This window comes from Triplophysa dalaica, chromosome 19 (assembly GCF_015846415.1).
Source record: "Triplophysa dalaica isolate WHDGS20190420 chromosome 19, ASM1584641v1, whole genome shotgun sequence".
NCBI classification, from domain to species: domain Eukaryota; kingdom Metazoa; phylum Chordata; class Actinopteri; order Cypriniformes; family Nemacheilidae; genus Triplophysa; species Triplophysa dalaica.
This window is the reverse complement of record NC_079560.1, coordinates 5,776,548-5,791,026: the sequence shown is the minus strand read 5'-3', so window position 1 is coordinate 5,791,026 and position 14,479 is coordinate 5,776,548. Positions and strand designations below refer to the sequence as shown.

At 35.3% G+C, this 14,479-nt stretch overlaps 1 protein-coding gene and 1 long non-coding RNA gene across 3 annotated transcripts; both read right to left on the bottom strand.

Moving 5' to 3' along the window:
* Positions 1 to 2,187: 2,187 nt before the first annotated feature.
* Positions 2,188 to 5,586, bottom strand: LOC130407468 (macrophage mannose receptor 1-like). Of its 2 annotated transcripts, XM_056730312.1 has the most exons (8): positions 5,543 to 5,573; positions 5,451 to 5,477; positions 4,941 to 5,333; positions 4,520 to 4,858; positions 4,071 to 4,445; positions 3,498 to 3,881; positions 2,768 to 2,844; positions 2,188 to 2,596 (listed from the first exon to the last, which is right to left on the bottom strand). In XM_056730312.1, exons 2-8 carry the CDS (start codon positions 5,473 to 5,475, stop codon positions 2,516 to 2,518), a joined length of 1,674 nt encoding a protein of 557 aa, XP_056586290.1. In that variant the 5' UTR covers positions 5,476 to 5,477; positions 5,543 to 5,573; the 3' UTR covers positions 2,188 to 2,515. The 2 variants fall into 2 exon arrangements, with proteins under 2 accessions (XP_056586290.1, XP_056586289.1); XM_056730311.1 differs by having other exon boundaries at positions 5,451 to 5,586.
* A 7,758-nt stretch (positions 5,587 to 13,344) lies between these two features.
* Positions 13,345 to 13,694, bottom strand: LOC130407479 (uncharacterized). The gene is made up of 2 exons (XR_008904649.1): positions 13,617 to 13,694; positions 13,345 to 13,445 (listed from the first exon to the last, which is right to left on the bottom strand). It is a non-coding gene; the product is annotated as an uncharacterized LOC130407479 (long non-coding RNA).
* Between the last annotated feature and the right edge of the window lie 785 nt (positions 13,695 to 14,479).

Sequence of the window (14,479 nt, the reverse complement as noted above, 5' to 3'; positions counted from 1 at the left end):
GCACACGAATAGACTTCGCCAAAACAAAAATAGGTTTAGGTCATTAATAAAACTATACAACACATATTATAATTGCAGAAACAACATAAAACATTTGAAATAGAACTTTGATACAATGAAGGATGGATTGATTGTGATGGGCTGGCAAAAAGCATATCATTTAGTTGTTAAGATTTTTGGTTCTTGATTCTAAAAAAGAGATGATTCTGAATACACATTTGTTTGAGTGTGTGGAGAGAGAGAGATTAACAAGCATTGTTTTCACTATTAAATATATTAGGCTACTATTGTGTGCGTGTTTGCGTGTGTGTGGAGAGAGAGAAATTAAACAAGTGTTTTTAATAACACCTTTGTCACCATGATATTTGCAAAAGTGAGACCTTTAGTACAACTCACTCGATGCTCTAAGGTACAGTATACTTAAGTTGTTTAGTTTAACTATTGCATTCACCTAAAAGTTCACACAACACAGCATAATCAAGTAAAACCAACACAAATTTGTCAAAATCAGTTTTCACCGTTTTGGTTTTAATTGTATAACCTTAAATGTTTTGCTTATATTACATATGTTTCTTGTACAACTGCTTTGTAACAATGAAAATTGTAAAAAGCGCTATATGAATAATGTTTACTTGATTCAAAGCCTGTTGGGAAGCCAATGGTTACATTTATTCTGTCAGTGTGTGAGATTGGTAATCATATTTGCTAACAGGTATGAACAGTGTTGGAAGTAGATTTCCAAGTTTTTTCATTTAAAGGCACATACTGTGATTTTTAGCAATTGAGGCTTCAATACGCCATTTCTGTTTCGAAAGGTTTCAAAACTCGACGACATTTCACCACTAGGGGGTGAAATTCAACAGGTAACATCAAGAGGTATCAAAATGGTCAAACTAGTGCACAGCATAATACAACTGACAATATACAACTACACAACAAAGAACACAAGGAAAGCCAATGCACATAAAGTTTTCAGAGGATGAGGTTCAGGTGTTAGTGCAATCATGGGATGATCGGGTGAAAGGGATTATGGGGAGTGTAGTCAGTAGTGTTTAATGTCCGCTGAAAGTGGGCAGGTGAAACTGGAAGAAAGCACTGATGCTGGGAGTGTGTGGCTGACAGACGAGAGGGAATGTTACAGAAGCCATAACAAATACAAAAAATATTCCTATAAAGAACATTATTTTCAAAGGGTAAAATGTATAATATACAATATTAAATAGCTGAAGTAAATTACTTTAAATGTATTTACTACAGATCTCAGTTTTCAAACATTGCATATTCACATATATGGTGATGGTCAAAAAATATTTATTCCTGAGAAGAGAACCAGTGGAAACATGGCTATGAAGAAATTTTGTGCTCGCTTAAAAAATGGAATAATTACAAATGTTGAAGTAAAGATCTTTGCAGTTTGTCTTACCTTCAGGATCTTAACCTTTTAAATTTTCTAAGTCTTTGGTTTTAGACTTATTTTGCATTCATAGCAACTTGCAAAAATGTGGGTGTGATTATTACATACAATCACTTCTAAAATAAGGTGACAGATCTGATGTATATGACTTTTGTTAGCAGCAATAAACAAAGTATGGATGGAAACCCTTAAAAACAAAACACTTAAAAAACAGTTAGATTGAGTGGTTAAGCCATATTTTGAGTGCGAAACTAAAAACAAATAAGAAAATGCATTTGATTTTGTGTCTCAGACTGAACTTTCTTAAGAAAAAAGGTTCTATACCTTAAAACACTTCTTAATCCTGGTCCTCATGATCCCCAACCACCTATCATTATATTTGTCGTCTTTCTCTTGTTCAACACATTTAAATGACCAGTTTGATCTGTGTCCCACAATCATTACGAAGATTACAGTTTTTCACGGTAAATTCTACAGTAATCATGTTTTCTGAAATACAGTTTTATATTATAGCATTTATACAGTATTTTACTGTTAAACTTATGGACATTTTTCCACAATGATTTACTTCTATTTTAGCATTTTAGCACATATTTCCTTGTATGTCTGTTAGTGTTCGTGAGAGTGAAAGTGAGTGATCTACAGATGACTTGTTATTTTCACTTAAGGTTTGTGAAACAGGTTTATGTAAGTCTGGAATGTCACAGAGTCAGAGCAACGATTAAAATGTACTGAGGTTACAGCATAGTTTTTGTACTCTTAATATTCAAAAGTCCCAATAATGAGTCGTTTAATGGAAGATGAATGACAGTGCATTTGGGATACAGTATGCAGAATTGATTTGCATACATACAACAAATGATACAGTGACAAGCATACAGTTTATTAGATTTTGATTAGAAATGAGATTAAATCAGTACATTTATACTTATGTGTATAGGTTTTTGATCACTTTAATTTTTACTATTATAAAATTACATATAATTATAAAACTGTTTATAGACGCCTGGGTTGATTATATTAAACATTATGTACCAATTAAAAAGACACTTCATAATAAATCAGATACATGTATAATGCGTGCGTTTTTGCTGTAATTTATTATGGAGCAATTTTGTGATAGTTTCTCAGACTCATGGTGAAGTTACTGGGAAGTCCACGTCTTTTAAATTCTTCCTGGAGCTGAAATATAATATTTAAAGATATTTCTCAACTTTTTCCCGATAGATTATTGAAATTATGTATTACCTGAATTAAATATTATTTATTATCTGCGAGACAACAAAGCATATACTAAAAGTAAATTAATTAATCAAAAAGGTGATTGTTTTACACTGACAGGTAGTTACTTACTTTTATAATCACGAGTTCTTCAATCCGAGACTTTGACAGATTTTCTTCACTTGTAACGTGCAGTCTGAGTCCCACCACTGATCAGAAAAGATCATAAAAAAGGAAATATAATATACACATTTACATAAAAATTCATGAAAAACAGAAGAAGTCTGTTTTCATTATTAAACACATTTGGGAAGATATAAGAACACTTAACATACCATAGTTATCTGAAAGTGTTGGTTGAAAGAATGATCACCACGTTAACCAGAGAATAAACAGAAGATAAAGTTAATGTCATAACATAGAATTTACTAGACGAATAACAATATGTAGTGGAGTAGGCGGGGCGAGACCGTGGTTCGAGTCCGGTGAGTAATTGTGAATGAGCGCCAGCTGTGCGCACACCGGGCTCGAATCACGTAGGAGATTGGGAGCATATAAAAGGAACGAGCGACCGGACCGTCGAAGAGAGAGGACCGGGCCCGAACTTATGTTATGTTTGTATTTGTATTATGTTATGTTCGCCGGCGGTTGTCTGTGAGGGGCCGCCGGCTGTTATATTACTTTATTAAATGTTTAAATGTTTGCCGGTTCCCGCCTCCTTCCTTTCCTTTTAATGAGATGTGTTACACAATACAATTTAAATTACTGAAGAGTCAATTGATTTCAAACTTCTTGCTTCTCAATGTAAACAGTGTGAAGTTAAAGCTTTTATTTTAAGATCTGGAAAGGAGAATGATCTCACCTCTATAACAAAAGAAAGGCAAACGCTCAAAGCAGTTCTCATCTGTCCACTGGCCAAGAGATTGTAAAGACACAGCAGTACAATGTTGAGCTCCCCGAAGTGCTGGCGTATTTACACCATTATCTGGTTGTGAGGAAACATATGGCGTCCCAGGCAGCCAGTATGTGAAAGAAGAGTTGCTCTGATCTGACCACAGTCTGTTTCTGTACAGACCAATCCACCCATAATAACCATTAGAACCTGTAATGTTTAGTATCTGTTGATGTTCTGTTTCATTTCTCACGATGGCCAGATCTGTGTAAAACTGTCTGCAGTATCTCTGAGCTTCACTCCAGGACCGGGACTGATTTACCCAAATATACCTCTGGGAGGTGTTTCCTGATCCTACAATACAACAACGTTTAGTGAATTTTGGTCAATCAATTCACATTCACACATATGTAAAAATACAAATCAGTTTGAAGAATACTGCAGGATTAAAAGATTTCGTTTGAAGAAGCTTCAAGACTTGATTCATTACAGGTTTGTGAATAAAAAAAAAACAGTTGTACATTTTTAGATGGAGTGTCTTACCATCATAGCAAACAAATGGTAAGGAATTATCACATGATAAATCAAACCAGCTTCCATCATTCAACATATAAACACACAGATCATTTCCCATATAGTTGTTCGGTTCATGAAACCAGTTTCTGAATTCTCTCTCTCCTTCCTGATAGAAATCATCATCATCCAGTGACCATCTCCAGCTGTTGACATCATCATACTGTCCAATCCAGACTGATCCATTATAACTCCCATTAACTGTGTTCATCACACTGTTCATCTCTGTCATGTTATCAATGGTGGCCAGATCAATGTAATTCTGTCTGCAATATGTCTGAGCTTCAGACCAGCTCTTATTCACTGATATAAAGTGATACTGACGGGATGATGCCAGAGAGGACACTGTGGAGAAAGTGTCAAAATGTAACATTCCATAAATGAAGAAAATTCTGGCAGTGAAACACACATGTACTCACCATTGTAGCAAATGAAAGGTAACTGATCATTGCAGTTTTCATCCGTCCACATTGAGTCATTGAATGACACAGCAGTACAGTTTCCTGCATTACTCGGCTCTCCTGTCTTCCAGTTACTAAATGTTGAGTTACTCTGATCTGACCAAGATCTAGTTCTGTACAGACCAATCCAAACGCTCCCGTAATAGTAATTCTTTAGTGAATTTCGGATCTTTTGGATTTCAGCTTCATTTCTGACACTGACAAGGTCTGTGTGATATTCTCTGCAGTATCTCTGAGCTTCAGTCCAGGATTTGTTTTGATGAACCAAAACATAACTAGTGCTGGCATTTAGTCTTTCTGAAAGCATTAAGTAGTAAGCTTATTCCATAGAAATCGATCTCTTATTTTTTCATTGTGCTATATTATTAAAATTACTCACCGTCATAGCAGATAAAAGAAAATGTGTTGTCGCAATTTGCTGTATACCATACACCATAGTATGCATACATGTACACACATAGACTCCGTCCTCCATAATTCACTGGCTCTTCTTTATACCAGTTCCTGAACTGTTTCTGTTCCTGACTGAAGAATTCACTGTCCTCTAGAGTCCATTTCCAACTGTTCAGATCATCATAGAGTCCAATCCAGGCCAGATCAATGGAGTTATAGTCATTCACTGTGTTGAGTAACTGCACCGTCTCTTGATCATTTTCAACGGTGACCAGATCAGTGTATTTATCTCTACAGTAGCTCTGAGCTTCTGTCCATGTCTTGGATTCATTAACAAAAATATACTGACGTGGAACACACAATGTAAAGGTGATAAACCCTGTTTTAGGCAGAATTTAGGAATGAAATGAATATTAGACAGAAAGTGTTTTTTTACATGATATAAATAATTGTAATATCAGCTCTTTGTGACATTTAAAGACAAATTTTGGCTCACCTGATAAAAGAAGTAGTGGCAACATAGCTGTTGGAAAAAATATATAATTTTCTAAGTTTATTTGCTAGAATAAAATGAGGCTATAAATTTACCTTTGGATTTGAAAGCTTATCTCTGCTCCTGTTTGCTGGTTTAGTGAAAGACTTTATTCCAACCACCTTGTTTTATAACGCCAAAATGGGGGTGGGTGTTTACTGTATATCCTGGCATCACAAATCCTGTTTAATCACATTTTTCTGTTTGTCAGATGTACAGCGATTGAGATGAATAGGCTGTTATATGATACAAGTGTTCTACACAACCCTTGTTTTAATGCTATCTATTCACAGAGTCATTTCAACATCTTAACGTGTGAATGATGTTGTTTTGACATATTTTATTAATTTGACAGTTATTATCAGAAACAAAAATAAAAAATCAACATTATACACAAGATGGTGTATATAAATAATATTACAGGAGTATTAAATATTTTTATTCATGACCTTGAGTGACTTCTGGAGGAGTATATGTGTATACAGAGGTTTCATTTCTTTTGCTTCATCCATACAAGTTTGTTTAGATCTTATTTAGCAACTCCTGTAATTTATAGTTTTAAAAGTTAAATTGCTTGAAACGATCACATCGACATATAAAAAAAAATGTGCGCCACTTCTAATCACTCACCTTTCTATTCTGTGGAATATCGTTGTACTAGAAAAATACATGCAACTGTTTAAGAGACATTGAGAAATATATCATAAGATATAGAACATCAGAAAAGTACAATTTCCTGATTCACGCACGCTTAAGAATACAACAAGACATTGACATGGTGTTGCTTTTGTTACACTCTTTTATATTTGTTTGGACTGCGTAGTAGACATGACGTCATACAATAGGCATGGAGTCATTTGAATTATTTAACTCAAGAACAATAAAAAGTTAGCAATTAACAATAGAAAAATATTAAACTGTCTAGTGGGTAATAAAGTTTATAGGAATGGGAATCAGTTAAAGATGAGAAGCTGTTTTTACAGTGGCACAATAAACCTGAAAAGATGATAAGATTTAGTGATAGATAAATATGTGACTGCGTGTGTTCAGAAATGCTATGTGAGTGAGTGTGTGTATGTGTATGCGTATGTATCGTGCGCGCGTGTGTGTGTATTTCTTCCTGACTTGAGGTCAATTTAGCTTATACATTTTTCTTCTAGTGTAACACACTTTCCTAGCAGGAAAATACTTTTATTGATCAGCTAATAAAGTGTTTCCATAATCTGAATATGTCATTTGCATGCCAATGCAAAATAATCAAACATTTTGTAAACCAATGCAGGATTTTTTGTTTTTGTATTAAAAATGTCTTGACTTAACGTTAAATTGACGTAAATACATAAATATAGTACATGTTTTGTTGTTGTGTATGTTTATGTTAATGGATTTAACAATAGAATAAACGACATATATTATTAAAATATTTTTTAGTTTAACCTTAATTTATTAACCTCCATTTGCCAGCATAATAAATTAATTAACCAGAAACTAGTGAGTCGTACGATTTCATGTCGGAAATACGTCAAAATGCTACGTGCAAGTAGTGCATTGTGAAATCTACATATGAGTGTCACTAGAGCATACATTCATATTATTACTTTATATATTATTGTATGTTTGTTGACATTCCAAACAACGTGAACAAGATTTGTCTTCTCTATGTAGTGTTGTCACAATCCACCCAACAGGTTCTGCTGCCACTGCATGGAGGTAAATGTGACTGTTTGTTTCTTTGTATCTGTTGTTGAACTTATGTACGGTGGACGTCGTGTCACTGCAGCGACAAGGTTACAAGGTCACAAGAGTTTTGTGAAAGAGGTTTCTATTAGTCCGGAGGGATATAGCGACCATTTTGAGAATATAATGACTTTGCTTTATACAGCACTGTACAGTATGTCAAATATATATTTTTATTTTGTCTTACGCCAATAATGAGCCATATAATGAAATACAAGTGACAATATATTAATGGACACACAGTATGTGTATTTTCTAACCTCCATTACAAACAGCATGTTAAAAGCATTTATATCAAAAGACAGAGATTATAAGGAACTTCACCAGATTGTTATTTATGATAGTGATCTTGATGGCTTTAGTCAACTGTATAGACTATATCAAACAATTTCGGCAATAAAGGAAAGTAAAGAAACTAAAATGTTTTGCCTTTGTTCAATAAAATGAGTACAAAGTGTTATATTATAATCTTGGCAAATCTACATGTCAGTATTGCAAGAAGGGAGACCACATCCTGATCTAATGTCTGAAAGCATTGTAAATGGCTTCAGATTAAAGTGTCAAAATGCGTCAATATGTGTGTGTGAAGACTGTCATCTCTCATTGAGCAATTTTACGATATTCCTCAAACTCATGGTGAAGTTAGTAGGAAGTCCACGTGTTATAAATTCTTCCTGGAGCTGAAACATGATATTTAAAGACATTTCTGAACACATTCATGTTGTCACTGTGGAGAAAGTGTCTGGTATCAACTCTTCAGACAAAAATGTGTGATTCTAGGTGATAACCACTGTGTGTGTACGTGCATGTCTGTGTGTGCATTTGTGTGTGTGTGTGTCTATGTGTGTTAGTACATGTGCATATTATGTGGGTGCAGTGTTTTGTATGTTCTGTGTGTGTGTGTCTGTCCTAGTGTTTTCACCTTTTTGTTTTTACTTGTATAACCTTATCTGTTTCTTGTACAGCTTCATCCTTTCTAACAATGAAAATTGTAAAAAGCACTATATAAATAAAGTTGGCTTGATTTAAAGCCTGTTTGCGATGGTTACATTTATTCAGTCAGTTTTTTAGACTGGTAATCATATTTGCTAACAGGTGTGAACAGTGTCGGAAGATAATTTCCAAGTTTTTCATGAAAAAAGCACATACTGTACGCTAGACTTATATGCAATATTAAATCATCATGAACTGAGCATTAATCATGTAACAACAAACTTGAATGTACTGTTTGTAATATTACAGACTATGGAGATCAACAAAAACAGTTGAGTCCATGTCAACTCAGCCTGCTGCTGACATGTGAAGCTTTAACAAAACAGGTAGAGTGACAATGCCACACAGAGAACTGAAGTTGAATTGGGTTTATTTCAGGGTGAACAGGTGAACTGAAGACAGGTGAAACAATCCAGGTTACAGGTAACTAGTGATGGGCACTTTCGAAACTGGCTTCACGAAGCTTCGAAACCTGTGTCACGAGTTTTTTAGCAAACGAGGCTTCATTATGTCCTTACGGTTTCGAAACGTTTCAAAACTCGACAACATTTCACCACTAGGGGGTGTTGATCTGAAAGTAATCTCATAAACCAATGTCTGTCTATAACAGATTTTCTGTATCAAGAAATAAAAATATAACCATGTTTGTAGTGATCTATGGACAGTGATCATCTCGGGATGAGTCTCACTTAATGTGAAATCTACCCAAATTTTACCTAACAAACAGAGCCATATGTTCTGATATATATATATCCAATGTATGTTAAATGCCAAATTATCCAACATAAAAGATGAGTGCAGTAAAAAGTCAAAGGTCGATTGTAACCTATTTTAACCATTTTGAAAACAGCCTTCGAGGTGTGTGATGGTTAATCATAACACATATTAATGTTGAAACGCATGCATTCACACCAACTTCATTTATTGGATGGGCATAAGGTGAAGCCAAAACATCTGCTGTTCTTAAAAACTCGAAATGAAAAAAAAAAACATTATAAAGAAACACTAGTTTGAATGATGTTACTACTCTTTAACCAAGATTCAAACCTACAACAGCGCGCTGGTCTGGAACACTTAACATTCGCCCAGGGGCGTAAATCCCGGGGGGGGGACAGAGGGGCACGTCCCCCTCCATCAGAGGGATGTCCCCCCTCAAATCAATTAAACTCTCATTCTCTATTGTCATAAACTATAAACTATCTCTATAACCTAAACTAATTGTGTAATTAGAAGAAAATACAAACTCAAACTTAAGTTTAGAAACTTTTGAGTTCCCCCTCCCCTGCCTCTCACAGTGGTTTGTCCCACTGCCCCGTTCATCTCACCTGCGCATTGCGCAACACATTCAGTCAGGTATGCGGCTCAGTTCATCAGTGGTTGTTGAACTCCATTAAGAAGGCTATTTTATTCACTTTAAATGAATTGATTCTCTTAATGTATTTGATCCTGATGCATTAATAAGTTAGTTGTTGCAATAAATGCTGATTACCAATGTATTTTTCCATGAATATGCTATGTTAGCGATTAAAACGTTACTTAGCTAGTAAACGTTAGCTTGTTACAAAGGACGTCACACACTGCAACTTACACGCCGAAGCCGTTTCTCATGCTTTGTTATATTTTCGGCGACCTGGCATGATGTGAACATAAACCGCAACAATTAGCCACCGATCCTGCCATTCAGGTCCCGTGTCACACACAGCCGCGAACATACCGGTTACAGTTTTGTGATGTTGGCACTATATCTAGCGTCCACAAAAGGTGCACAGCTTTCATTCAGCTGGAGAAGATCGTTTTCTGAGCATCTATTTTGTGCAGTATGTGTTAGGAGGACAAGCTAAACATTCAGTTTAAACATTAAACATTGTCAGACGATGTTGCAGTATAAACCAGGATAACAAGTAGCCTATTTAGAAAGTGACTCATTGTTAACATGTAGTATCATGATTAGTGTTTTTATATTTGTTTCCTGTCTTCACAACAGAGACAAAAAATATATAAATGGAAAAAAAGCTTTTTTGTTCACTTCTATTACAGTATGTGACAGTTCAGTTCAGTTATATGACTGCAAGTATGCATGATGAACCTAATGCATATTGTCGCTTTGTGTCGTAGTAAGTACAATTTTGACCATTATTTGTGTCCCCTTCAAAAATCGCTCTTGAGAAATTTTATGTGTATTGTCCCACCCTACTGTTTAATGAGATTTACGCCCATGCATTCGCCCACACACTATTGTCTAAGCTGTTGTTATATAAGTGTTTTAAGTGTTACTGTTGAGACAAGTGTCGGAATGTTTTGAAGCCTCGACACGATACGGCACATTTGATTAAATTGTTTCATTGTTGTTCACCCTCGCTGCTCATTACTACATGACATGTTACATCCACAGGTGAGTAATAAAACTACATGTGAGTAATAAAACGACAGGTAACATCCACAGGTGATGACAAATAACAAGTAACATCCAAGGGCAAATAAAATTCAACAGGTAACATCCACAGGTATCAAAATGGTCAAACTAGTGCACAGCATAATACAACTTACAATATACAACTACACAACAAAGAACACAACAAAAGACAATGCACATAAAGTTTTAAGAGGATGAGATTCAGGTGTGAGTGCAATCATGGGATGATCGGGTGAAAGTGATTATGGGGAGTGTAGTCAGTAGTGTTTAAGGTCCGGTGAAAGGGAGCAGGTGAAACTGGGAGAAAGCACTGATGCTGGGAGTGTACCAGAATAAGAACATTATTTTCAATGGGTAAAATGTATAATATACAATATTAAATAGCTGAAGTAAATTACTTTAAATGTATCTACTAGAGGTCTCAGCTTTTAAACATTGCATATTCATATATATGGTGATGGTGGCAAAATATCTATTGCTGCGAAGAGAACCAGTGGAAACATGGCTGTGAAAAAAATATTGTGCTCGCTTAATAAAAGGAAAAAATATAAATGTTTAAGCAACACTCTTTGCATTGTGTCTTACCTTCAGGATCTTGACCTTTTAAAATCTTGCCAGTTTCTAACTCAATGTTGTTGACTTCTTTTGTATTCATAGCAACTTGCAAAAAATGAGGGTGTGAATATTACATACAATCACTTTTAAAATAAGGTGACAGATCTGATGTATTATGGCTTTTGTTAGCAGCAATAAACAAAGTATGGATGGAAACACTAAAAACTAAACACTTAAAAAACAGTTAGATTGAGTGGTTAAGCCGAATTTTGAGAGCAAACTAAAAACATATGAGATAATGCATTTTTATTTTGTGTCTCAGACTGAACGTTCTGTCAGGGTCCTGTCCTTCCTGTCCTGAGTTTTCGTGCCTTTGGGACAGGGTGGTGACACTACTATGTGTTGTGTGTGTTTCGTCTTGTGTGGAGACACGTGGCGGTTTGTTTTGAAATTTCTCCGCATGTCCTCCTGTCTTTCGTTTATCTCCGCCCCTTATTTCTCCGTTAGCCTCCCTTTTGTGTTGCATTTCCCTCACCTGTCCATTCTTCTTCCCGCCGGTCTCCCTTAATGTTAAGTCTTGTCACCTGTCCTTGTCACCCCCTACCTGTACTATTATCCCTCATCAGTTATACCCTTTATATAGTGAGGTTCTTTCCCCAGTCTTTGTCGGTTCATTTCACATGTTATATCCATCCTGTTTCCCATATCCAGTGTGCTCCCTACCCGTGAGTCGAACTGAGGATTTTGTGTTTTGGACTACCCTCGTTCCTTTCGTGTTTGGGCTATTATTACCTCGTACCTTGTTTGTTTTCCATTCGTGGAAGTTTTAGTTTTGATTTGTTTTTATGATCACCGTTTTCCCCATCGTGGGTTTTTGATTTGTCCATCAAATAACGTATCTTGCTAACCCTTCACTTGCCTGCGTTTCGGTTCTGTCTACCGTTCCTGACACTTTCTTAAATACAAAGGTTCTATACCTTAATGCACTAGTTCTTAATCCTGGTCCTCATCAACCCCCTCTCTGATATTTGTCGTCTTTCTCTTGTTTAACACATTTAAATCACCAGCTTGAACTGTGTTTTACAATCACTACAATAATTACAGTTTTTCACTGTAAATTCTACAGTAATCATGTTTTGTGAAATACAGTTTTATGTTATAGCATTTATACAGTATTTTACTGTTAAATCTATGGACATTTTATCATAATGATTTACTTCTATTGTATGGACACAAAAACAATGCGAGTCAATGGGTACCGCCGGTGTTTCAGTAACCAACATTCTTCAACATTCAACATTCTTCATCACTTTTATTCCCCCAGATTTTTCACAAAGCTTGCTGCACTGCATTCTGGGATTGCCTTCTCTAATCTGAACACATGTGATGCTATCTTTGGTGAAAAAGCAAATTATCTCAGGAGCTATGGCTATTGAAGTTGCCTTCTTTTTAGAATAGCCATAGTGCAAATGTAGAGATTTTTGGTATGTTAGTAAATCTCTGTGTAACATAATAACGACAGCATGAATTCACAACCGTGTAGTGATGTAACAGCCCCCATTTCAAAACTGGTTCTGCCGGCACTGAATGTAAGTATATATTTCCTTGTACGTCTGTTAGTGTTCTTGTGTGAAAGTGTGTGACCTACAGAGATGACTTGTTATTTTCACTAAAGGTTTGTGGAACAGGTTTATGTAAGTCTGGAATGTCACAGCGTTAAAATGTAATGAGGTTGCGGCATGGTTTTTGTAATCTTATTGTTCAAAAGTCCCAATGATGAGCCGTCATTTAATTGACGATGAATAGCAATCCATTTGGGATACAGTATGCAGAATATATTTGCATACATAAAAAATGATACAGTGACAAGCATACAGTTTATTAGGTTTTGATTAGAAATGAGATTAAATCAGTACATTTATAATTATGTGTATAGGTTTTTGATCACTTTCATTTTTTCTATTATACGATTATATTTCTTTTATAGACGATGGGATGACTATGTTAAACATTATTTACCAATAAAAAAAGACACAGTATTTCTAATAAAACTCTTTCATATATTTGTCTAAAGCTTCATAATAAATCAGATACATGTATAGTCTTGCAAAAGGTATGCAGAAGTGAAGTGATAGTTAGATAAATGCAGTAATGTATGTGTGTGTGTTTGCTGTAATTTCTTATGGAGCGATTTTGCGATAGTTTCTCAGACTCATGGTGAAGTTACTGGGAAGTCCACGTCTTTTAAATTCTTCCTGGAGCTGAAACATAATATTTAAAGATATTTCTCAACTCTTTCCTTATAGATTATTGAAATAATTTACTATCTGTTTTAAAAATTATTTATTTTCTGTGAGACAACAAAACATGTAATAAAAAAAAATGAGTTAATCAAAAGGGTGATTGTTTTACACTGACAGGTAGTTACTCACTTTTATAATCACGAGTTCTTCAATCCGAGACTTTGACAGATTTTCTTCACTTGTAACGTGCAGTCTGAGTCCCACCACTGATAAGGTAAAATCATAAAAAGTTTAGATATAATATACACATTTACATAAAAATTCATGAAAAACAGAAGTCTGTTTGCATTATTAAACACATTTGGGAAGATATAAGAACACTTAACATACCATAGTTCTCTGAAAGTGTTGGTTGAAGGAATGATCACACACATGTTAACCAGAGAATAAACAGAAGATAAAGTTAATGTCATAGCACAGAATTTACTACACAAATAACAATACAATTTAAATGACTGTAGAGTCAATTGATTTCAAACTGCTGCATAATAAACAGTGTGAAGTTAAAGCTTTTATTTTAAGATCTGGAAAGGAGAATGATCTCACCTCCATAACAAAAGAAAGGCAAACGCTCAAAGCAGTTCTCATCTGTCCACTGGCCAAAAGTTTGTAAAGACACAGCAGTACAGTGTTGAGCTCCCCGAAGTCCTGGCGTATTTACACCATTATCTGGTTCTGGAGAAACATATGGCGTCCCAGGCAGCCAGTATGTGAAAGAAGAGTTGCTCTGATCTGACCACAGTCTGTTTCTGTACAGACCAATCCACCCATAATATACATTCGAATCTGTAACGTTTAGTATCTGTTGATGTTCTGTCTCATTTCTCACGATGGCCAGATCTGTGTAAAACTGTCTGCAGTATTTCTGAGCTTCACTCCAGGACTGGTACTGATTTACCCAAATATACCGCTGGGAGGTGATTCCTGTTCCTACAATACAACAACGTTTAATGAATTTTGGTCAATTAATTCATATTCACACATCTATAAAA

What these genes read in the sequence shown, in the direction of transcription:
- LOC130407468 (XM_056730311.1), bottom strand. Translation starts at nt 5,475, where the DNA reads ATGTTGCCACTACTTCTTTTATCAG. An exon ending in TTCTTTTATCTGCTATGACG is followed by an intron (nt 4,859 to 4,940) that starts GTGAGTAATTTT and finishes TAATGCTTTCAG; the next exon opens with AAAGACTAAATGCCAGCACT. An exon ending in ACCTTTCATTTGCTACAATG is followed by an intron (nt 4,446 to 4,519) that starts GTGAGTACATGT and finishes CTTTCTCCACAG; the next exon opens with TGTCCTCTCTGGCATCATCC.